General features: G+C 43.0%; 1 protein-coding gene across 2 annotated transcripts in view; it reads right to left on the minus strand.

The window, feature by feature from the left end:
* Nucleotides 1–24,345, minus strand: part of ADAMTS17 (ADAM metallopeptidase with thrombospondin type 1 motif 17) — a 198,066-nt gene that overhangs the window by 160,932 nt on the left and 12,789 nt on the right. For both annotated transcript variants that reach the window (XM_087744635.1, XM_087744634.1), the window contains exon 4: nt 9,479–9,651. In XM_087744635.1, coding sequence (XP_087600761.1) covers nt 9,479–9,651 — 173 coding nt within the window. The remainder of the gene's footprint in view (nt 1–9,478; nt 9,652–24,345) is intronic.

A 24,345-nucleotide genomic window follows, 5' to 3' on the forward strand; every position in this document is an offset into this window, starting at 1 on the left:
TTCACTGGTAAAACTTGCAGAGCAACGACCAGCTGCTGGAGACTTTGGCATGTCATTTTGAAAGCTGTCAGCCCCTCTTCCTTTCCTCTTGTGCTCTGAGTCCTAAGGATAACTTTGACTGCATTTGTATTTGCAGTCTTCCGAGATCAGTGATCTCGGAAGAGCCCAATCTTGCTAGCAGCAGCAATTGGATACTAAACCAAAGAGACACTAGGAATGCAAAAGAGGCTTTACTTTGCTTGTTTATTCAAGCTTTGTTTGCTTATTCTCTTAAATGGAGCCCAAAGAAGCCCCAGATTCATGGTGGTTTGTGTTGCCTAGTAGGAACGATAACCTTTTCCTCTGCTAAATAAGCCTGACTGGTACAAGTGGCTGTTCTACTTCAATACAACTAAAGCATTCAAACACAACTCACCTAGAGAAGAGACAGACCCTTTCTCATCAGAGATCTGCTCCAGCTAGCTCTGCTTCCATCCCCCACTCTGAATGCTTCCATCCCCCACTCTGGTTCAGAGGCTGAACCAGACTTCTCAGTCCATGAGCTCTGACTGGATTAAAAGGGAGACGCTTGCATCAATGCAGTCAGACTGGTTCCCTTGCACTGCAATCGTGCGTACAGGTAAACGCACTGTAGCTTGCCTGACACCACGGTGCTGGCCTACCAGACTCTAGTAATGACAGGATGCTGATTATTGCTGCGGCACAAATCCAGGTGTATTAGCAAGAAGCGTTTCTCCTGATGTTTTAAGATAGACGGTGTGCAGAATTTTGAAGATGTGGTGCAAACAAAAGTGGCTGTGCATATTCTGGCCGTGCTTACGAGTTGTTTAACTACAAGGACGAATCTCTAAGTAGATGATTTATTACTGGCAAAAGGCAAGAAAGTACGATAGCTAACAATAACCACATGTTGGGGTAAATAATTTCTTAATGAAATTTTAAGAATTTTTCTTAGAGATGGATAGACAGTTGCCAGAGGAAAAGTAATCCTTTTTTTTTTCTTTTTCTTTTTTTGTTTAATACAACTCTGCACTGTTTCTCAGGATTTAAAGTGTGATCATAATAAACTCAGCTGAAGAGGACATTAGCACTGTGATTTAAGATGGTCCAGTTCCAGAGCTGCAGGACACTGCCAAAATATCACATGTACAATCCCCAATCTTCTTTCATGAACCAAGGTGAAGAGTGGGGAGACATCTCCAGCTTCATCTGTCTTCACTGATTCTTCTGTTTCTTTTCCAATTAGCAAAAAGCCCCCTGTAAAGTTTTATACAGAAAGGTCTACATAGATTTAGCTGGGAACTGTTCACACTCTACCCACAAAGAAACTTGTCTTTCAAAATGAGCTAAGATCTGCAGGCAAATTAGCAAGAAAACAGACCTAAAAGTGTGCCTGCAAATTGGACTGCACAAGCAAATATCACCACCCAAACAGCAATTATTCATTAACCAAGTGAGTACAGGACGTATACTCTCCTTCACTATCCTGAGAGGACCTTCTCAATTAAAACAAACTGCAAGACAGTTCTGCACAAGTGATTTGCCCTTGCATTTAGCCCAGACATAGGACTGTGAAATGGAGGCACGGAGTTTGAGAGGCAACCAGCCACATGGCACTTGAGCTTCTCTGACTAGATGCCTGCCAGACCCCACCCCGCCGCTCTCTCACAACCCCTCCTCAACAGGGCAGGAGACCAAATTAAGATGAAAAAGCTCATGGGTTGAGATAAAGAGATCACTTATCAATTACCATCACAGACAAAACACACTTGACTTGGGGAAAATTTAATTTATTCCCAATTAAAATAATTTCTATCAAGAGAAACAAAGACTAATTAAAACAACGCCTTCCCCTCACCTCATCCCACCATTTTGTCCTAGGCTCAACTTCACTCCTCCATTCCTGACTCCTCTGCCTCCTTCCCCCTTACCCCAAGCCGCACAGGGGGATGGGGAATGGGGGCTGTGGTCAGTCCAGAACAGCTCCTCCCTCCTTACACTTTTCCCCCGCTGCAGCACGGGTCCTCTCCATCGGCCACAGTTCCTGCCAGGAGGACCTGCTCTAGTGCAGGCTCCTCTCCACAGGCCACAATATTCTTCAGGGAATACCCACCTGCCCTACCATGGTCTCTCCACAGGCTGCAGGGCAACCTCTGCTCTGGCACCTGGAGCACCTCCTGCCCCTCCTCCTGCTCTCCCTGGGTGCTCACACCGATTTTTCCTCACACTTTTTTCCTTGCTGCCTATGCAGCCTTTTGCCCTTTCTTGAATATGTTTTTACAGAGGAGCCAACAGCTTTGCTGATGGGCTCCGCTGGGGCCTGTGGTGGGGCCACTGCAGAGGTGGCTGGAACCGGCTGTCCCCGCCACAGGGCGGCCCCAGGGTCTCTCCTCAGAGAGGCCCCTGCAGCCCCCCGCTGCCAGCACCTTGCCAGCTGTGCCCAGTACAGTGTCCTTTTAAGTGAAAAGCCAAACTGTCTCAAATCATGGTCCTTAAGGCTAGAAGGAACCCCAGTGAGAAGACAGCCAGACCTTAAATGACTTCATGAAAAAATGCAACTGAGTTCAGCACAGGTTATTCACAGCCATTTTGGCAGCACACAGCCAGTGTTAAACCAGACTGTGCAAGGTAGCTTGTACCCAAAGGAAGCATTATCACGGAATCCAGGTGTCTTTAAAATAAGAGAATTCAAATCCATAAGTCCTTCCTGCTACAAATTGGATTCCATCATGGCAGTGACCACCTTCTGTCCTTCTCACCCGGCCTACAAGGAAGCCATCACCCACAGACTTGGTGTGTCAACGCTGTTCAGGCACCACGTCCAACTGGCTATCACCGGCACGTGAGCTAACAGTGCCGAGTGAGGTGGCTGAGATAACTGGTACCAGGGGAGGAGGAATGGGAATTCCTAGTGAAGATGTTCTCAAGATTTTCTGCTGCATGGACAACATGCATTAATAGAGAGACTGACTCGCAGGCACCTCCCTTCCCACTTGCAATACCATGGGCCACCCTCCCTCAAGCCTGCAATTGCATCACACCCTTGAGGCTGCTGCTGCGGCCACTTCCAACATGGGGAAAGTAAAAATATTTGGGGTATTTTAGAACCTTTTAATAAAATAAGGCAGCTGGGAACACAAGCGTCAGCTGCATGAAACCCACTAACACGCTGCTGTGGAACAAAATCCAAGGGTTACTGTTTTAGGACATCACCACACTGTCAGAAAGCAGCTTGGCTGGAAGAGCCATGGAGGTTCTTGGTCACTAGGCTGAAGGGAAGGCATGTGAAAAGTTGTCAATGTGGCTTGGAAACAGAAAGAGATATGGTAAAGAGTCATACAAAACAGACAGAAAAATAGAAAAGAAAGTGCAGAACAAGAAAGAGAATAAAGCCCATCTCTGACATCTCCCCCCTTCATCTGCATTACCCTGACAGAGCTGTACTGCACAGAATGCCCCAGAGAAAACAGAAGAGCTTGGAGCCTGAACCATCCTTCTCCTCCTCCTGTTTGCATTCCTCCTGCCTTTCTTTCTCCTTACAGCTTTGACATGGAAGGGACAGAATAAATGCAGCTTTGGCATGAGCTGCCCAGGCCTGCCCCAGCGTGCATAAAGCACAACCTAGACATGAGGAATTGGGCTAAAAGAGGAACTAAACTACATCAGTTTTGTTTTTTTTTTTTTTTAATTCTCAAGAGCTTCCTCTGCAGGTGCACAGTGGGAGGGAGACGTGTGTGTGTTTCAGATGTTTTGGAGTTCAGAACAGCAACCCTGAGGGTAAATTGACTTTTTTCCTTTTTTCTTCCCTAAGCGTTGCACTCAAGCAAGAGCCTCGCCATTGCCTTGGCTGCTGGATGACGTTTGGACAGCAGAAGCATTAGTCAGGTTACTGAGGTTGTCTTTCACTTGTTTTGAAAAGTGCTATAGGATTTCTAACACCCACCTAAAGCCAAGCCTTCAAATTATCCCATCAAACATTATAAAAAGAACATATTCATGGCTCTTTTTAAGATACAGTTGACATAACTCTTTCTGCTAGGGCTGCTGGAGCAAAAAGAGAAATCTGTAGACAGTGATCAAATACTTATATCCTTTTCCCTTATGTCCCTGTTCCCATCATGCAAATTCCAGATCATGGTAAGGGAGCCGATTATCGGTGGCAGCTCTGGAGCCTTTATGTGCCAGCCCCCAAGAGCACAGAGATATAAATCCATCAATGCGTGCATGATAAAAATTATTTTATCTGCTTCTTTAACATAGAAGAAACTCTCACAGGGGAAATCCAAAATGAAAAATGATCTGCAGAGTGTAAAATAAGGCTTCAGAGAGTAAACCAGTATTATTCCTAAAGAACAACATAAAAATTTTCCCTCTTAATGACATCCAAAAGATCACTAACTTCAAGTCACTGCTTGCTGCTGCAAAGAGCTTCCACACTAATCGCATGGCTTAGCAACAGCTGCAGGAGAACTAACACATACGACAGTAACTTACCCCTGCACACTGTATTCTCTCAGAAAAAGGCAAGCTCAAAACCAAGCCACAGTTGTAATTTATTCCAAAACCCCCAAAAATGCACTTAGGGGAGAGAAAAAACAAACATTTTTTTTTTTAGGTTTTCAAACCCATAGAAAGCAGCTTTTAAATTATGTTGTGGTCTTGGAAATTCAGACATGTCTGTCCCTAAATGCTCAGAGGGTCAGTCTGAGCGGGACTTGGTTTGCAAGGTAAGCTCTGCACAATTGCAAGGAGCCAACATTCACAACTTTGCTGTTCAGGTACTAGCTGAAACCAGTCACTCCTCATCATTAAAAACACTATGGTCATGGACAAGACTTTCCAAAGGGTCTCATACCTCATTTACCATATGCTTCAGAATCATTTCAATCAGTTTTCTCCGGGAAGCTGAAAGCATAAGCCATGAAGACCAGCCACAGTAGAAGCCAGTGCAGTCTGCCTGTCTGTGAGGACAGAGAATCTCCTTTTTGTCTTACCGGCCATTTCTCTCAGATGAAAAGAAAACACAAGAGAAAACAAAAGCATAAAACTCCTGCAGGAAAGCAGTGCACACCTCATGCTTCGGAACCTGCTCTTGAACCAAGCCCAAAATGGCAGCTATTGTAAGCAGATACACAGAAATGCAGGGGAGAGGAAAAGAGAAAACCAATGCACTGGTCTTCTAGTGGCTGGCTGAGAAACCTGAAGTTCAGTTTAAATGAAGCCATGAAGTGTCACAAGAGCAACACAGGACTTCATAAGAAACAGAACATCCATCTATACAGCCTCCACATGGATGAAATGCAATCAGAAATCATAGTTGCCAGATGCAGAGTAACAGAATAGGGGAGCAAAATAAGCATGTTTTACCACAAAGGCACTTGGTTTTGGAATTTAGAGGAAGTTCTAAACAGTGACGGCTACTGAAGAAGGGCATGAACGGGAGATGCACTCAAGCCAAAGGATGCAAAGGGGAGACAAGAACTGAAATGCAAACACTGCAACACTGTGCAAAAGCTCAATAACAAGGGAGTTTAACTTAGAAAAATAAATCAGCACCTATATTAAGTGTCTGGTTTAGCATTTCTGTAATTTTGCTTATATCTCTCCCTGTCCATGTCCTTACCTCCAGCATGCCCATAAACTCACTGTCTTGCTAAGGCTGCAGGTGTACATGGTAGCATTTGACAACTTCTTTATCACCTTATTTTTTAACATTATCACAAAGCCATCAGGAATCGCCCATTAGGAAAATCATACTGAAACAAATACCTTGCCAGAAAACAAGAAAAGATTTCATTTTAGAGGTGGTGACTTAAAAAAAGTCAACCCAAAGCCCTGAAGCCGTGCTTGTTCCTACTCATACATGACGGAGTACCTTAGAGGGAAATTCTTCCATGATCTTGGAAAAATCTGTCTTACAACTTCAAATATTAGTTTAGTAAATGGAACAGCTTGTACCTCTACAATGACATTCAGAAAAAACAAGTACCTTCAATGTGAACCTATTCTCTGTTCAGAGGGATAGTCAGAACTACAGAACATCATTGAAAACACAGCATTTGCTATATGAAGTACTACCTGTTATTTCTGGGTTGCAAAAGGTTTCTTAGCTGTTATTCTAGAGAAGGGTGGTGGGGTTTTTTTTCCTTAAGATTCTCATTTACTAAGAGAGCAGTAAAACAGTATTTTGTAATGCTGACTTTTTTTCCTTCAGAAATTCTTGTAACATAAATAGATATTAAATACTTTAAGGCAGATCACTTTATTTAAAATGTCTATAAATATAAAATGCATTAATAAGACCTCTTAATGCTTGTTTTGTGGTTTGACAGTAAACGTAATGGCTTACAGAGAGGAGTTAAGTTAATATACCCCTGACCAGTAATGTTCTATTTGCTTAAATGCAAGCATCCAAGCCAAAATTAACATTCTGGTTTCTTTTAGAGGCAGCCCGCCATCCTGCAGTGTAGCTGAATAAGCACTGCCTAATATCATGGGGCAAATCCTGTCCCCCAGCTAACAGCCACGGAAGGCTGACAGAAGTTGTATCAAGGCAGGCAGGAAACAAAGATCCCAAGCAGCCAGGAGGCCTTCATTTGTGTGGTTACATAGGGCACAACTGATCCTGCACCAGAGAGGGATGCAACAGATGCTGCCCTAAGGAGTTAGGGTTGTGCTATTCCTCATAGCATGGTTTTTCAGATGAGAAACTACCACACAAAGATGCACCGTGGCTGGTTCAGGCAATATCCAAAGAGTGTGGCTGGGCGGAGCTCAGCTAAGGCCTACCTAAACAGCACGACATCCTATCTCTCTTGCTGAAATATATTTTCTGAATTATTCTTCAACCTCTTTTGCTGGGATGAAGAACAGCTTTCACTATGGCAAATGGAATGTTAAAAACCCCTTTGATTTCACCTTGTTTTACAGCCTCAGAATAAAGGATTTATGCAATGATGACATCTACGTGTTTGCCTATTATTATTCCTCAGTATCTTCTGATCTCACCAGCCACTCACAACCGATTTCTTCAGGGAGGTAGAGGCCTGAAAGACATTACGTTCCTACAAGTGCGGGCATGTAGGTGGCCAGACAAAGGAGAGACACTCTGTCAGTGCTCCTCTGAAGGCTGAAAAGCTGAAACACAAATTCAAATCCTGTCAGACATCAGAACAACCACACGGGTGAGCCCCTAGGAGCAATGACTTAACAGTGGGAAGCATTTCAGCTGGGCTTTGCACCTTAGGAGATGTCAGATAAATGTGTTTCTCAGCCAAGACTCCTCTTCCATGTGCATTCTCTAGTGTTTAATAAAGGGGTGAGCTCACACTGCAGAATCAGAACCTAGCTCAAAAGTCCATCAGCCAAATTCATTGGAAACTAAGTTTCAGTATTTGTTTAATAAATGGGTTTAGAGAACCCAACCCATCTATCAGCACCTCTCCTTTCTTCACACCTGGCAAGCTGATGTTGCTGAGATGTTCTGCAGTACTCATCAGCCTGTACAGACAACAGCATTCATGGCCATCTTTTGTTTAGGAGTCGGTCTATCAGGGTACTCAACCCTAACAATCTTCACAGCCCAATAAAGCTATACAACATAGAGATGCACTAGTGACTACACTGAAATAATTGACCTTTTGGCACTTGGATCATCAAGACAGATGATTAGACAAATGTTTTAAAAGCTCTCGCAGCCATAATGCCCTGTCCCAGCCCCAGCAGAACTGTGGGGCACAAGGGCAGATTTTTATTATCTCACTGATGAATCAACGTAGAACAGATTTTAGGAGGACCTCTGGGCTGCCACTGCAAATAAAAAGCACCCATCACCCCTCTCGATGTCCAAAGCATCTGACATAAGGAAGAAACTCAGCCTTGACACATACGTTTCTTCTGTTAGTTCAAAAAGTCACTTGAGAAGCAAATTTGGTCAGAACTGAATATGACTTATGTTCTGCCTGCTCACTGCAAAGCTGGTATGTGAATTTAAAGGTGGAGGACCATGGCTTTGAGAAGAATAAGGCTCTTGTGCCCCCAGCAAACACACCCTTAAACATAAGAAAGCCAGTAAGTAGACCCTGAAGTCATGGTGGCATGAATGGATTTGTTGCAAGATGACATTTCCTACAAGCCCATACAAATAAAGTGACTATTGTCACAGCATGCTAGAAGGCAAAATAAAAGGTAGAGGAAGGAACACAGAAAAGCAGCTTGTTAATGGAAAAGACTAGTTAAACAAACTCCCTGCTTAATCAGCAAAGCCTTTCACTACAGGAGGGCTCCCTCACACCAGTACTTGATAAAGGAATATAAGACCCCTTAAAAAGCAGTTGTCCCACAGCCGGATTATACACTGAGCATCCATCACTCAGCTCTTCATTGGGAAGCATGACCAGTCAATTACTATTAAGAACTGTTATTTCTTTGCAAGCCAATTTGCTGCTCATGAACAACAACAGAGCAGTAGTCAGGAGAATGAACTGTTCCTGAATGTCACAATAGCATGGGCAGAGGAACACAAGCTTCCTCCAAGACTTCCTTGTGCAAATGCCTCTGGAAGGACCCCTGCCACCTCCGAGCAGTTTTCAGTGTCCACATCCAATTTAGCCATTATCTCTTTATTGGCACTGCCAACAAGTGAGCGAGCACTCACGGTGAGAGGCTTTGTGTTCCCTTATCAGCTGAGACAGAAGGCTTAACTACTAGGACAGCTAACAAATTAACACCCACGCTTCATCTGAGCTTGCAGTTTCACAAGGCTCTCCTCACTCCTGGCAGATTCTCTGCAGAATTTCTAGAATGCTTCTAAAGCCCAACTCCATCAACTATTCAGAGGTACGACCAGCACCACTTCAGGTAGCACAAGAGGTCCTGGGTAAAGAGAACGGGATCAGCTGGCAGTTCGGTGATAAGTCTGCCATGTTTCCTACAGGAAGGGAGGCAGCCACTTTCACTATGTAAAAATCAGAGATAAGAAGTGTTTCTAGCTGACTTAAAGCCAGGTTTTCTGCTGAAATCAATATGACTGCTATCTTCAATAACACTTTGACTGCCTGCTATGACAATGACCCACAGAGAAATCTCTCTTGTGAAACAGGTGTGCCATGGAAATCTTCAGGAACCCAAGAAACATCATGTCAGACAAAACCATCTATCCGCTCCGGCATACTCTCTTCCAAGGTACAAAAACATGGTAGAAAACATGACTCCTGAATAATTACAAAATATTTCCAAACTGAAAACTTGCAATCTCAGTTTCAAAAAAGTTTTTAATTGTGATGTCCTTAGGCAAATACAGGGACTCACACAGATGGGGGGAGAAGAGGCATATAACACAAGAAAACAAAAACCTTTCCTCATACCTCAAGGTCAAAACAGTTACCCATTTCAGCTGTCAAGGAAGACAGCTTTAACCTACCCTGGATATGATCTATTTACTCTTACTTCTTCTTTTGAGAGTAAAGTGCCTACTTACCATATTCATAACTGTGAGAATGAATCTTTGGGCAGCCTCTGCACCATGGTATTGGACCATATCAGCATCTGCCACCACCAGAGTTTCTACTGTGTACTCGTTGGTAAGTCGAATGGCATTTCTTCTCTCCCTCCAGTCACTGGTTGATTTCATTTTCTTTTGTCTCTTCTTTTCTAAAAGTCAAAATACTTATTAAGGCTGGCAGATCATAATAAAACATTTATACTCTTTTCAACAAACATTCTTGTGCACATTCAGATTGCAATGACCTTTAATTAAAATCCTCTTTGCTGATTAAAAGAAGCAACCAAGAGGTTCCATTACAAGTACATCTGTACCTCTGTGTGCAGATTGGTATGAGACCACCAGATTACATGCAAATAGGAAAGAGGATGGGAAAAAGAGAAGTCCGGAAAACCAAAAGATTAACTGTAATTCAAATCAAGAAGTCATGCTCCTGCAAAAATTTCAGAAATTTGAAATCTTGCTTTTGAAAGGAGTAACATTCCACTATAATGGAGCAAGGGCTAATTAAGGAAAAATCTGGTGAAGAAAAGTTTAGGATAGGAGATCGTGCTTTGGGATGCAATATACACGCTCAACTCTGAAGGTTCTCCTTAGCCAGGGAAGTTGTAAGATATTCCTGGACTTAAGATTTCCATCAGTTGCATTTTTACTTGCTATCAATCAGCATTACTAGAGCATTGTAATAGAGCACAAGATAGAGTCTCAAACATTTTAAATTAAGTCAGACTGTTTTGGAACATGCATTATTGGCTAACTACAGAAGTCTCTGGATGAAACCCAGCAGTGCAGAAGGTCAGGCTAGATAAGACCTTCTCAAGCTTTCTTTGCTCATTTATTGCTATTGGCATGAGCGCCAGCACCAGCAGCTGCAGTCACCGGCCACCTACGTGCAGAGCTCACACGCCTCTTTACAGCGGTATGTGTACCAAAAGCAGGGGACTCCCTAGACCAGCTGATCCTTAATGAACTTAAGTTACAAGAACCTATGAAAAGGACCCATTCTAAGGACTAGAAAGTGAAGCAGTGGTCAGCTACTGTTAACACAAAAATTAAAACACAGAAGTTAAACCTCCCTTCCTCCAAACTAAGGGACTAATGTATTAGTAATTTGTCCTCTTCAAAAATTAAAGGTGAAATGTGTTTCACGGCTTAAAGGCAGATAGGCAAAGCAGCTGAGGCATGAACAAAGGAGAAGTTAAGTTCAGATCTCGCATTGAATCTACTCACTACACTGCAGTCACAAAACATGTATTCATGTTTTCAATTGTAAAATGAAAGAAAAATAAATGAAGTCATTAAACCAAATTTATTTTGCAATAAGAAACAAACTGCCAAGATTCACTGAAATTACATCTGCTTACTGCTCAGCCTGCAATATACTATGGATAAGATACTGACACTGGTATTAATGCTGATTTCTTCCAACGAAAAAGGGAGCAGAACACACAACATGTCCCGAAACAGCATAAACACAACATTCAATGCAAAAGTGACACGGGATAAACCGTAAGAGGTATATGTCTGATCATCCATTATGTCACACTACACATGCTGCTCATTTCCCAGAGCAGAGAATCGCTTTGTAATTTTTAGTAGATTTAACTTGAGACCCTCTCTTAGCAAAGCACCATTCTGCAGCAGGCAGATCTGAGTTAGCGTTCACTGATCCTGTTTTTACACAGCCTGTTTACCAGCTCCCTTACATAATTCAGCTTGAATTTCCCTTCTTGCCCAGGCTGGTAAAAGCACTCGCATCCAGATCATCACTTTTCCCTGACCGACCCTCTTGTATTCAGGGTGATAAACTCCGTCAGGTGTAAGCCCCCCAAAGCCCACCTGAAATGGACCTCCTGCCTTCTGCTCATTCATACATTTTTCTGTCTTGTCAATATGCACATTTGCACATGTCCATCCCATATCCCTATTCTGATTTGTCTAGCAGTCATCCAGTATAGCTCTGCACATGCCGTTCTGCCCAAGGCATCAACTGTCAACACTTGGTACATATTTCAAACTGAGAAAACAACCATGAAGTTTGATTTGAATCTTTTTTAAAAGAGTTGGGAAATATCCCTCTGGGTCTAAAAAGACAGACAGGAGCCCATGGACAAGCAAAAAATGAAAACTTGGGGTGCTCATAAATAATGGAAGCTACGTGCCAGCAGCAAAGATGAAAATAACCAAGTTTCAAGGCTTGTTTTCACATGGACTGCAGGACAGCTACAGAAAAGTGCGCAATCATAACAAAGCTGCCACAGAGCAGGCGATCTGTATGTTTCTAATTGCTTTAGAAAGGCAATAAAATAAAATGGAGTGACTATACCAGAAAGAAGGAAAAATGAATGCACCTTTGATTCGCCAACTATGAAATGGAGATGACCTCACCAAACTTCCGTGAACAAGCTCCCATGTTTTTTGTTTATTCATTCCATGCATCCACCCATCCCTCCCCCTGCCTAGCCATGCATCTGTAGCTGCAGCACTTTCACAGTTACCGTTTAAATACCAGGGGAGAAATCAGAGAAAATGGAAGAGAAGGCAAATTATTCCAGCAAGAGCACTGATCTTTTGGGTCTTGCTGCTAGCAATCAGAACATTCCTGGAAGTAACAGCACTTCCCCATCAAATTCTTATTTTGGTAATTCCCTCATAAATTTAAAGTTTTCAGCTGGTATACATCTCCTACCTATAGAGAAGTTGCTTTTACGGGGAGGGGGGTAGGCCTAAACTCAAATAAGTCTGAGCCTGGTGTTGAATGAACTGTGTAAAAAGGCTTAAGTGGAAGAAAATAAATTCAGAGTACTCTGGGTTTTCACCTCAAAAATCTCCTTTTTGGTGAAAAAGAGGCCACTTGTGTCAGAGGAGGAACCCACTATGCTAGACTGTAGCTTGCACTCTGGGGAGAAGAGGTCATGCCATGGTCATCTGCCATAGGATTGCCCAGCATGGTCCCTCCACAAGAAGCAGATGAAGGAATTGGCGAGGCTTTGCTGATTCCACTCAGCACCTCTTTGCAGAAGGCAGCTGTACAAAACTCTGAAAGGTGTGATTTCTGGAGAGCAGCAGCGTAAAGGGACTCCTGGCAAATTGCTGGGTAGTCTTGGTTCACACAAAGCCTCTGGCCCCCATTCCTCCATGAGTTTTACTTGAAGCTGTGGATTGGCTGCTTTCCACTGGGTGGTAGGGATTAGAGGTTGTGTGTGGAAAACTACCACCCCACAGCTTGCCCAGAAACACAGCCAAAGTGACCTAACGTAGAGAATCTGGGCTCTTACTCTCATCCTCTCCCTCACATTCTCCAAGTGTAAGCTTACTGAGCATTTAAAACAGGCAACATGTAATGGACTCAGGGGAGCCTACAAAGAGCTCAGGTGGTCACCGATGACACACTACAGGAGAGGTAAGGCAAAGCAACACGAACTACGTGAACAGAGGTGTTGTGTGTCATGTCCCCTCCACCCTTTTATTTATTTTTTTTAAGTTCATAGCTCCTCTAGAGTGTAACTTTTCTTTATTCTTTGTGTCCTTGCAGGAGGCTACTTTCAGAGTGGTCTCTATTTCCATCTTCCTGCCTACTGCACATGCAAACAATTTTCCAGCATAATCAAGCACATGGAGAAAACACAACTATCATTTGCATGGATGAACCATCACAAACAGAACTGAAGTAATACACACATCCCATATCACAGACATTTGATGAAAAGGAGAAAAAGATCCAAAACCAATAGTAAAAATCCTCATTAAAAGCATCTGCAACTCATACCTGAGGTGAGTCAACTTTATGGAGGTATCAAAAAAAAAAAAAAAAAACAACCCATCTCTAGAGCCTCACTTAGGAAACAAGCCAGCACAGAGAAGTCTCACTCCTGCCCCGTGTGATTTATGGACTATGGGCAGAGAATCCCTCCATGAGTACATGAAACCCCAAACTAAAATAAACATCAGCCATTAAAACAAGGATTAAATGCTTGGTGGATTCTTTATTTGAACAAACTGATGTTACAAATTTTGTGGTGCAGATGTTAAGTGTTAGTGTGAAGGCATGAGAGGCCATAAAACATGGGCAGGAGCCTGTCAGAGGAGTTTACATTGTGGGGAGCACACATAACCAAACGGCACACTGTTTTAGGAGTCAGGTGTTCCCCGCTTAAGAGGTCAGACAATTTCATGTGAAATATGAGCTGAAACAGTCAATCTACAACACAGCACGTATATGCTGCGGGTGACTAGGCACAGGGGACATTAGTCTTTTGCCGGTCACCTTGACAGTGTGTTACACAGTCTATCTATCTGGCCAAAAATTCCACAAAATTCAGGACTGTTAGGTGATGGAAGAAGGGCAGTACACTCCCAGACCCTCAGTATAAAATGGATGTAACATTACACAAGCTCATTAGCTGGCTTTTATTTACGGGCTCTTACCTTTCCTTGGCTAGTCACCTGCAAAGGAACATGATCATATCACATTCAGCTCATACCACATATTGTAGTCCAGCAGTCTTTGAAACCTTCCTCAGAACGGCAAAAAAAAGCATAGTCCCTACTGCAGTCAGAAGCACAACAGAGCTCTTCTGAAGCCTCAGTAGAAAACTCCCTATGCTCAGTGCTTTTTATGGCAACCCAACAGATGTACAATTCCGAAGCAACTACCCCAAATGACCTTTTCCCATTACACACCAAAAGCCCTGTCTAGCACTGTCTGGGTTTTGGCACATTCTTGCTCTAACTGCAGAGTCCCTTCCTGCTCCTCCTACCTCCCTTCCAACAGTATTTCCCAGACTCATCTGAAAAGCAACCTCTTCTGCTATAGCCTTCCAGTTTTTTTTCTCCCTAATCTTCCCCTTTGTAATTTTAGCTACCTCATTCTAGTTAAACCTACTGAAAGTTTCTGGATGCAGTTCAACAAAAGCCACAAATAAAAGCAAAACTCCGGAGTCCTTTCTGCAAGGCCAGATTTCTCCCTAGAAGCCCTTTTCTATTGCTGCCTTAAAAATACTCTCCAGTTCTTCCTCAGGAAGCCCTCTGCTGACTTCCCTCCACCCATGACCCCTTTAACATCTCCATATACCCTCACATGGAGAGGTAGCTCTGTTTTCCCTTACGCTGTTACTTCAGCAGCAGAAAAAGGAGGAGAGAGCATGCAAGCGGGGCAAACAGGTAACACTAATTTTCCCTGTGCCCCAGGAGTTTCTAGAGAATCTTTCACTGGTACTCACATTAGGCAGGTTTTATTAGTTTCACTTAAAAGTAAAAATCATCACCTCTCCAAAGCAAAAGAGAGAGAAAGAAAAAGGAGATCCTGCACACAAACCAAGTCTCAAAATTAAAGAAAGGAAGTTCTTGAGGTGTATGCTTACTAGTTAACCTAAACCCATATCTCAATCAGAGGAAGAGCAAGTTTGCGGAATTATCAGAGGGGCAGGATGCCACAAAGTTTCTCTGATACCAGTAGTAGGATACAAACACCTCTCAAAAGGCTACCAATTCTGTGTTTAAACGATCGTGACACTGTATCTATATCTCTTAGACATTGCTATTTAATCTAGAACCTGTGCTAATTTCAAAGAAGTTTTCAAATCTAGCATAATGATTTGATTTCATTTCAAATCAAGAAGGCAAGGTGTAAGGTGGAGCCCAGCAAGGAAGTGAAACAGAAAGTGGAAGTTAGCAGCAGTGTTTACATCCCAGGACCAGAGCAAAAGCAAAACCTAAACAGAATACAGGCAGGCTTCCTTCTTAGTTTGAACTACAATCAAGGAGTGGTGGGTTGAAACACAGAGAAGACTGTTTATTTACAAAACACATCAAGAGAAATACGCTACAGTTAAATCAATCTACTCCTCGTGTTTGGATCTGACAGCAGAGCTGCTTCCAAACCATTTATTGAACAGACTCTTCAAAAGACTGACGGCACAGCATCACCACGGTGGATGCCCACAAGCTGTACAAGTCAGCAACCTTATTTGCTCAGCTGGGGGATCAAGTTGCTCATCGTTACAAGCAAGACAAATTTGAACAGGTTTAGAGCGCTGAGACTTCCAGGATGACAAAACATTTGCTGCAGAAGTCAGCCTGCTGAAGGATACGTGCTAACACAGCCTGAGCTAAAAGAGCAACCACAGATCACGGGACAGCTCAGAGCTGTGAGATCACCACAGGCACATAAAGGGGGCCAGTTCAAAAATTCATGGACACCACCAGAAACATCCCTTCACTGCCTCCTGTGGGCTTTACGTCCAGAGCTCTGTGCATTGGTTACCTTGCAGCTGCAGTTTTCATCCATACAACAACAGAGAGGTTCTTTTCAAAACACTGATCTCCTGAAGGGGGGGGAGGGAAGAAACCACACTTCAGCTCCAGGGGCCTTGCTCCACACAGTTGCTTCCTTGACACCTTTCCTGTGGCATCCACAAGCAAGGATTGAAGAAGGAAACTAAGAAGAACAGACACTATTGGAGTCGCTGCCACAGCCAGCACTCCCCAATCTATTTCCAGCCATGGGAACATGGAGCCCCCTTCACCTCTGTCAGGACACAGCACAATCATGTCCCTGTGCACTGGTCTTTTATACCTCCACTAAAAGCTTGGAATTTCAGATTTACCACAGCTAGCTGATGCCAGTAGGTAGTCCGAAGTTCAGTAATTAAAAATGGTTGCTCATTCAAATCACAGCTGATTACAGGTTGAGAGCTGTCCTCTCATTTTTAATGCCTTGTCCTACAAAATGGTTATGCACCTCCAATTTATTTCTGACTAGAATGGCAGACAAAATCATGCATCAACAGGTAGGAAAAATCATTGCATAGCAGAATGATCCATTACTCCCTAATCCACCCCCCAATTTTTTTTTTTTTTTTAAACACGGCCACTTTCATACCAAATCACAAGTTCATGACTATTTGTCTGGCACAGCAGCAAACAAGAACTTAAGACAGAAGTCATGAACTCTGTGCTGCATCCCAAAACACTACAGAGATTTTATTGCAAATGTTGTTAGCCAAGTTAGTCTGTGGCTTGGACACATCAGTTAGTTAAAACCTTATTCTTCTGCAAAACATACTCAGTCATCAACACAACACATCAGGACTTTGTCTTTAAGAGCAGGCCTGTAAGACAGCACAGGACAAGCACTATCATCTCTATCCGCTCACTGGTTTAATTTGTTAGCAGGATTTCAAAGATTGCCACCGCCTTAACTACATGCACTCATCTTCTTTTAAAAGGACACCTTCACTGTAGGCTTTCCATCCAGCTAGAAACAAGGACTCACTCATGTAAGACAGTCAGATGAGACAATTTAATAGTACAGAAAGCAGGCACAGTGAGCATAGCTTAATGGTAAGACTATTGAAATGGGAATGGAAATACCTGCTCTGCCACTCCCTCTTAGCCTCTGTGCCTTGGTTTCTCATCCTATATTTGATTTGCTCTGTTACTAGCTGTAAATTCTCTGAAGCTGATTTCCCTTGTTCGTGACAGACACACAAAGACCCCAACTTGCCTGGGGCCATGGGGAAAGATCCTGTAACACAAATATAATTAGGTCCTAGTGATAAGGAGTGATGTCCATAAGACTCTGAACTCAGACTTCTCAGTTTTGATCACTTAAACTCAGCAGATCTGAGACCAATCACAAAGCACCGCCCTAATCCACTTCAGAGCTTTAAAAACTACAAAATGCCTGGCTGCAGTTGTACTGTGAAAAATGGCATCATTAGCCTTCAGGTTTGTTTTAGTTTAATGAGTCTTTAGCGAACGTGCTTAGTTTCCAAAGAATGTTTTTACAACTGCCCTCACCAACCCATCGTGGGCTTTGGCAGCTGAACTCCAATCACTTCTGCTGAGGCTGGAAGAGCTCAGGGACTCACCAAACCAGGGGCTCCCCAACTACAGTCGGGCCTCACCATTACACCTATACCTTGAGAGAGGTGGCACAGACCTCCTTGAAAGCCGAGCAATTTACCTCTGGTGATTTGCAAAAGCCAGTAAAGAATACAGGTTCATCTCCCATAACAGTATAGGCTCAGCAGGTCAAAAAGTGGAGTAAAAAGTTTAATCCCTAACGTATACAGATATGTCAAACTACCCAGGCAACAGATCAGCTGAGAAAGAAACTGTCAGTTTACAGACCAACTTTCAGATCCAAAGGCTCTCGGTGCCATTGCCAGCTCAGAGTTAGGAGCCCTAATTTGCAAATAAAGAAACTGCTTGAGAGTTAGAGATTATAGTCTAAATGACCTCTGATTTTCTGTGCCTTCAGTCCTGGGTTCACAGTTTGGGACATCTATGACTTAGGAAGCTTAAAGCTTTGGAACAGAGGCAAAACCTGCCCCAACGTGTTCCCATCTTGGCCACACAAACATGTAGGTGCCCAACACTTGGTAACTTCTATAGGTAACATCCCAAAGGATCTGCTGAAGGTCAAAGGTCAAACAACAGTAGAAACTGAGGCCAACAGAGTCCCAATTTCCAACTCTTGGCTCTAACCCTGAGCTATGATTTATGATAATATGGAAAAAACGATGACAGCTAAAAGGCAAGCAATGTACCTTCATCTCCTTGGAGCCACCTGTCTGCCTTTCTAGCTGGAATGACCACTCGTGAACATCCCAAGACAAGGGCAGTGTACACCTGACAACCGAGCTCATTACCACCTGCCGGTTTAGACTGCATTAGGTTCCAATGGAAACTAGCACTAAGTTTTATTAGGAACCAAGTGAAGGAGTAGTGCAGCTCTATGCATGCAGCTGCTCCGGAAAGGGAAGAAATTCACACACTACGCCTATTTGCCTGTCCTCTTTTTTTGTCTTTTTTGCACCTTGACAGTAGAGGAAGAAGAAACTGGAGTCGCTCCTGCTCCACATTACTCATGCTGCCCTCATGCTCAGGGCTTCATCTAGAACAGACCGGCAATAAACTTCACTTGCCACATGTGATGGAAAAGGACACTTCTGAATGGTAGACTGCTCCAAAAGGCTGCTGTTTATCAGCCATAAGGAAACAATCACACACGTACAGGGAAAATCCAGACTCCCTCTTTGGAAGACCAGGGACCTGGAAAAAACAAGGGATTTACCCGCACAAGTGAGACACACTCCCATGGGTAAAGGGCTGAATCTCCGATACAGGGAATACTTCTACGCTTGCAAACACTTAATCACGTTACATCTTCTGCATAGCCCATTGTTAAAATCCTTGCTTTAATTCTTCAACAGATGCTTCCTAATATGGACTAATATAGGTTGCATTACATCCCTCTATTTTTAGTGCACATGTTTTTTGGCCATAATAACTGCTATTTCAGGCCAAGTCAAACCTGCAGAGAAAACACAGCTAAAAGACAATGACTAAAGATGGGGAAATGCAACGTAGCAGTAACATGTGTTTAGGATTTATACCTGTTCGGGGGAAGTGTTCCCTACATTTGATACGTGCATACTAGCGCTTATTTAAACTATTACCAGCTTTGATCAATTGTTAAAACAGGTTGAGAAGTAACTATACAGAGAAGCAACGCATTATTTTGTGAATTAAAATGTTGATCTTCCTGTTTTTTCCACTACATGCGTTTCTCCATGCAGCACATTTGCATTAAATGAAAACCGGTTCATTTAAACTGACAAAAGCGTTTAAGCAAACCCACGTTTAAGAGTAATTTATGAGATCTATATCGTAAACATGAAATAACAACCTTCCCTCCAAAGACAAACTGCTCTCTCTCATGCTCCTGGACTGTATTTTATATTAAATCCCTTCTATGTAAGGGGACTTTAATACATCACTGGAGACCTTTGGAAAAGTTATAACAGAACTTACTTTTCCCAAAGAAACAGAAAGTTTTATGACATAGTTAGAGGAGATTCCTATGCTTTCATAACATGGTTTAATTCTGTCTTTAACATTGATATTTTGTCTCACCAAGAAAAACTGGAAAACTTTTCCCATCCATAGACTTTGATGGCATAGGAAACATGCAAACTATGTGACCAGATCTCAGCAAATTAAACTACTGTAGTTCCACGATAGTGAATATAACCATATCCATTTACGGCAGCTGAGGGTGTGGTGGATACCGTCATGTGGAAAGAGCTTTATTGTATAGATAAGGTCGCACAGAGACAGGGCAAGGAAAGAAACCCTATCTCCGGTGTTTTCTATCCCCATTCTTAGCTACAGGGGGTTAATAAAGGAGATGGTACAGCTCCCCCATAGTCCTCTCGGTCTGCCCATTTCCTCTCTGTCAAGAGCTCTTCTTACGTGGTCAGAGATTGGTGGGAATCGCAGATACTGTCAAAACACAGATTAGCCCTGCAACTACCTGTCTTCCCCACAAACAGGGAAGTTTATTCATGGATGTCTAGGCCAAACCTGAGGGCACTGCAAAAATCACGTGTGATGCGTTAAGAGACCTCTTTCTCTCCCCACCTGGCTCACCTGTAGAGAAATTCTTACTTATGTGTATTAAAACCTACAAACAAAACTCCCTATGACTCCATTCTCTCTCCAGAAAGACCACTAGTCCAGGACCTTTGACAAGAACATCACCAAACTAGTTCTTTAAAATCAGAACAGTGTGTGATAGCAGGTTTGTACCCCAGATGGAGCCCAGTGTCTAGAGATGAGAACCGAAGAAGTGTTTCACATCACTGGTGTGAAGCTATTTCCCATGCTCCTAATGACGCCATGCTTCAGAGCAAATGAAACCCAACCTTTCCTTCCTTCACCCTCACAGCATATGCACCTGGAAACCTTTTAATAGGTTTTCTGTTTGCCTCACAGGGGCTCGTGTTCATTCCTGAGCAGAAATGTGCATTGTGACTTGAACTCTTTCTCCTGCTGGATGACAGGTGATAAAAATAATACGTATACACATATCATATGACTAACAATAGCACCTGGCCCACGGTGATGGGATCTGTCCTTTGCTGCTGGAGCACTTCAGAATTTAAACAAAGGAATTAAAACATCAGCCCTGAATCCACAGACCTGGAATTTATTTTTTTTTTTTAACCCACTCGTAGCAACTCTCAGATTCAAATCTCAAAGATCCAGTCATGCAAGACCCTAAGTACTTTCCCACTTCTGACTACAGCCAGATTAATCCTCTTATACAGATTATTCCAGGAGAAATTTGGCTCCCACAAAGTTCTCCTGCAGCTCTAAAAATAATTTTGAGTGCTGTAGGACATGTTACACCACTTAGACTAAAGGAGTTGTTTTAGAGGTTTTAACAACCACTTATCAAACCAGACTGCTAGCATTACCTAGCCCCAAGGAACCGTTCAGTTCAGTTTCCCTCTCCCATGGCTGGGGTCTGTGAGGGAAGTCCCACACTTCTGGGTGGAACACAAGAGGAATGCTCTTGGAATGCTGTGCTCTCTGTCCCCTCAGTACTGCTGACACATGGCACTTCCTGATTAAGTTCATTTTGCTTTCTGACAATGCTTTCCTCCTCCCCCTACAAATACTCACATAAGTCATTACATCAACATGCATTTTTTTTACAATCAATTAAGTTCATATATCACAGGACCACTGCTGCAAATAGAAATTTGCCATTGAACAATTCTGCCCTGTTTAAATTCTTATGACATGATCAATAGCTAACATTAAAAATCCAGCATCTGATAAATTATTTTATTTGAATCCCAAATAACCCAGATCATTCCAGGTACCGCTGAATTACAAAATTTTAAGAAGAAAGTATCTTTAGAGGTGGTTCTTGTCTGTTCAGAAAATATAATAACAGAAGCAAAAGGCTGGAAAATGCCCAAGCGTGACAATTCTGTGGCTTTGAAAAATACTCATTTTATATTGTATTTACGCAAACTTGTATTTTTCTGTCTATGTTGTTCCAACAATAAAGGATGCGTACCTAAAATGTCTAGCATGTGAATATTTCCCAAGTATTTACAACCTCCATTCTTTCCTGCCAAGTTTTAGCCCGGGTGAGCCAAATTACAAGCCAGTGAAAAACAACCTCTGGTACAAATCTGATCAGTCCTTCACTCTGCCAATGTTGGTGCGTACCATAGTAAAGAGATCTTTTCCCAGGAGAAACTCTGGAAGCATGCCCCTAGATCATCATTTCCACACAATTTCATTAGGAATGGACCTTTTGTGTGTCAGAGAGGATTAATTTTTTTGTTTCTAAACTCCATGTGCACAGAAGTTAATCCAAACCAGACAGGAGTCAATTAGGTCGTTAACGTCCTAAGCCTATTAATGGCCATGACTTACATTTCTTTCCCGCAACAATGAAAAACATTCAGGACCCTGCCTTTAAGTGGCAAAGCCCATGAGCAGTTTCATTATTTTATGACACGGCTACTTGAAGCGGTGGCTGTTCACACGAGCAAGCGGCACTCCCCCACTGTGCAGCAGTCAGGTGCTTTGCTCTCCCCAAATCCAGTCCTAGCTTAGCCCCTCAATTAGTACCAGGTAGGAAAAAATGCAGTCACAGAACAAGATCCATAGCCTTAAATAAGTTTTACATCAGACTAGCAATCTTCCTCTGCGTCAGAACTCAGATACACACTCAGCCCATCCGGCCTGGCCAGTACCTTAGCATGAGCTGAGCTATGGTAGTAGTGTGTGCATGTACGTGCATGCGTGGGCACGTGTGCTCTTAACCCAACAAATACAGAGAACTTCAACAACTTTGCTTCCAGTAGGGAATTCTTGTCCCTCAAGCTGCCCACGGAACCCAACAGATATGTAATTAATTTTGGCGACAGACAGAGTTAAGTGCAATCACATCATGTCAAACCAAGGGCCACCTAGCCCATGCCATGAGGTGCCCCAAGCTCAGGACCTGCCTGGCAATCACCTCTGGGCCAACCTGAGGAGGACAAAGCTCGCAGGGAGGATCCCAGCAGCTGTGGGGTCTATTCACATTCCCTTTTGGACAAAGCAAAGAGCAGCATGTAGTGGGTCCCCAGAAACCTTCAGGAAGCAGTAAGTGCTACTGGGAACGCTTTTTTTTTTCCAGTGTCCCCTTTTAGTGTCTTATTTTTACAGTTCTGATACCTTGCTACTCACTCACCTCCTCTTTCCATTTGTGATCCCATGCAATTACCCAATGTCTCCCCCATTTCCTTTCCTTTAGTCCCTCTTAGGGAGGGAATTTCAGTTCTGCCAAGGACAGGCAGCACCCTGCTCCTAGACAGAAGGTCAAAAGCTTCAGTGGCAAGAGGATGAGGCAGATTTCCTGGACTGATTTTTGTTCAATTCAGCTTTTAACTAATGACTGTCTTATTTTACAGTGTAAGAATTTTGTAATGCATTTTCTATGAACACAGCACTGCAGCACCTACAGTACTTGGCTAGGAAATCAGAGTGGTGCTCAGTTCTGATGTTTCCTCTAAAAAGAGACATAGGGGATCTGTAACTCTAACCAGAACCAAGATTTCATACTCAGAGAATCAAAAAGAAGATTGGCTTAGTCTGAACCCATGAGAATAATAAACCTGCTGAACTACTAAGAGTTCAACTCCACACAAGAGAAAATAAAGTTCCTGGCTACAGGATTTACCAGCAAGCAGTGCCAGCTAGGACGCACCTTATGAGCAAGCAAAGGTCATCTCTGCTGGTACACCGGCTTGGTTAAATGCAAAAACCAAAAGATACAGGCAAACTAAGTTCATGGCTGCCTATTCCAGTCAGTTCCTTCAGACCTCTGCTTCCACTGCTGTTCCCAATAAGGAAGCCCTTCGTGCCTTCGGCTGCTGCCATGTCCCTTTATGTCCAACAACAGCACTTGTTCCTGACCACTCAACTGTTCCCATACTTGTGGGTCTTATTCTTGCATCCATTAACCCTGCCAGTCCTGCTTCCCATTTTGTCCCTTTGGCAGCCCAGTAGAAGACAGCATAGATGCCTTGACCTGCTGCCTCCATTTAGCATGCAGCTCATCCAGTAGAAGGCAGAAGGTGGAATATTGCTGGGGTAATGGGGCAGGAGAGGAATAAAAGGAACAGAATATACAGGCACACTGAAATCTAAAGAAAAAAATTTGCAGAGTTCATAAAAAATACCCTCTATGCAATCCACCCAGACAGATTTCCAGAAAGGATAAAATTCAATTGCTCCAAAGAAGCTGAAACCTAGACTAGTTTATACTAGCTGACAATCTGACTGTTTGGCTTTAAAAATAGGAGAAGACAGGATATGATCAGTGATTAGTTAGACATTTTCTCTTGAAAAATGATAGGAAATAATAATATCAACAGCTGTTTTATTATTAACACCAAACAAAAGAAAAACCACCCCAAAATGAAAAAGGTGCAAGACAGCTGCATTTTTTCAGGGTTTCAGCTGCTAAGCATTAGAACATCAGCAAGGTTTGCAGCACCTCACAGGCACATACTCTTTAACTGCAAAAATATAGCAAAGCTGCTGGCCTTCTGTGGTGTCTTGACTGGAGGAAAGTGAAAGACAGGAGAAAAATATTGACAGGAGGACTGTCACCAAAGAACTGGATCTCCTTACTATTAGTCTTCCATTCCAATGGGGACGCTAGGGCTTAAAATCAGATCCGCGATTATAACTTTTAATTTAAAAAAACAACTTTAACATTGTCACACTGGGTCACAACTGAAGACTGACAATCTGGAACGTGCCATCAGCACATACTGTACCCACAGAGACGCATAGGATTTAAGCCCAGGATCTTAACACTGGCCAGGTGTGTCAGCACAACACTGGAAACTGAATCCAGAGCATTAGAGAATGTCTACTATTAACTGCCAGACACACAATTAAAATCTAAATCACTGCCGTTTCTCAGGAAGCTGGTTCACCTCCCAACTCTTGTTACACTACAGAAACCCCATTGA

Source organism: Nipponia nippon, unplaced genomic scaffold (assembly GCF_047370975.1).
Source record: "Nipponia nippon isolate SJK-2023a ecotype South Korea unplaced genomic scaffold, ASM4737097v1 scaffold_9, whole genome shotgun sequence".
Classification (NCBI taxonomy): domain Eukaryota; kingdom Metazoa; phylum Chordata; class Aves; order Pelecaniformes; family Threskiornithidae; genus Nipponia; species Nipponia nippon.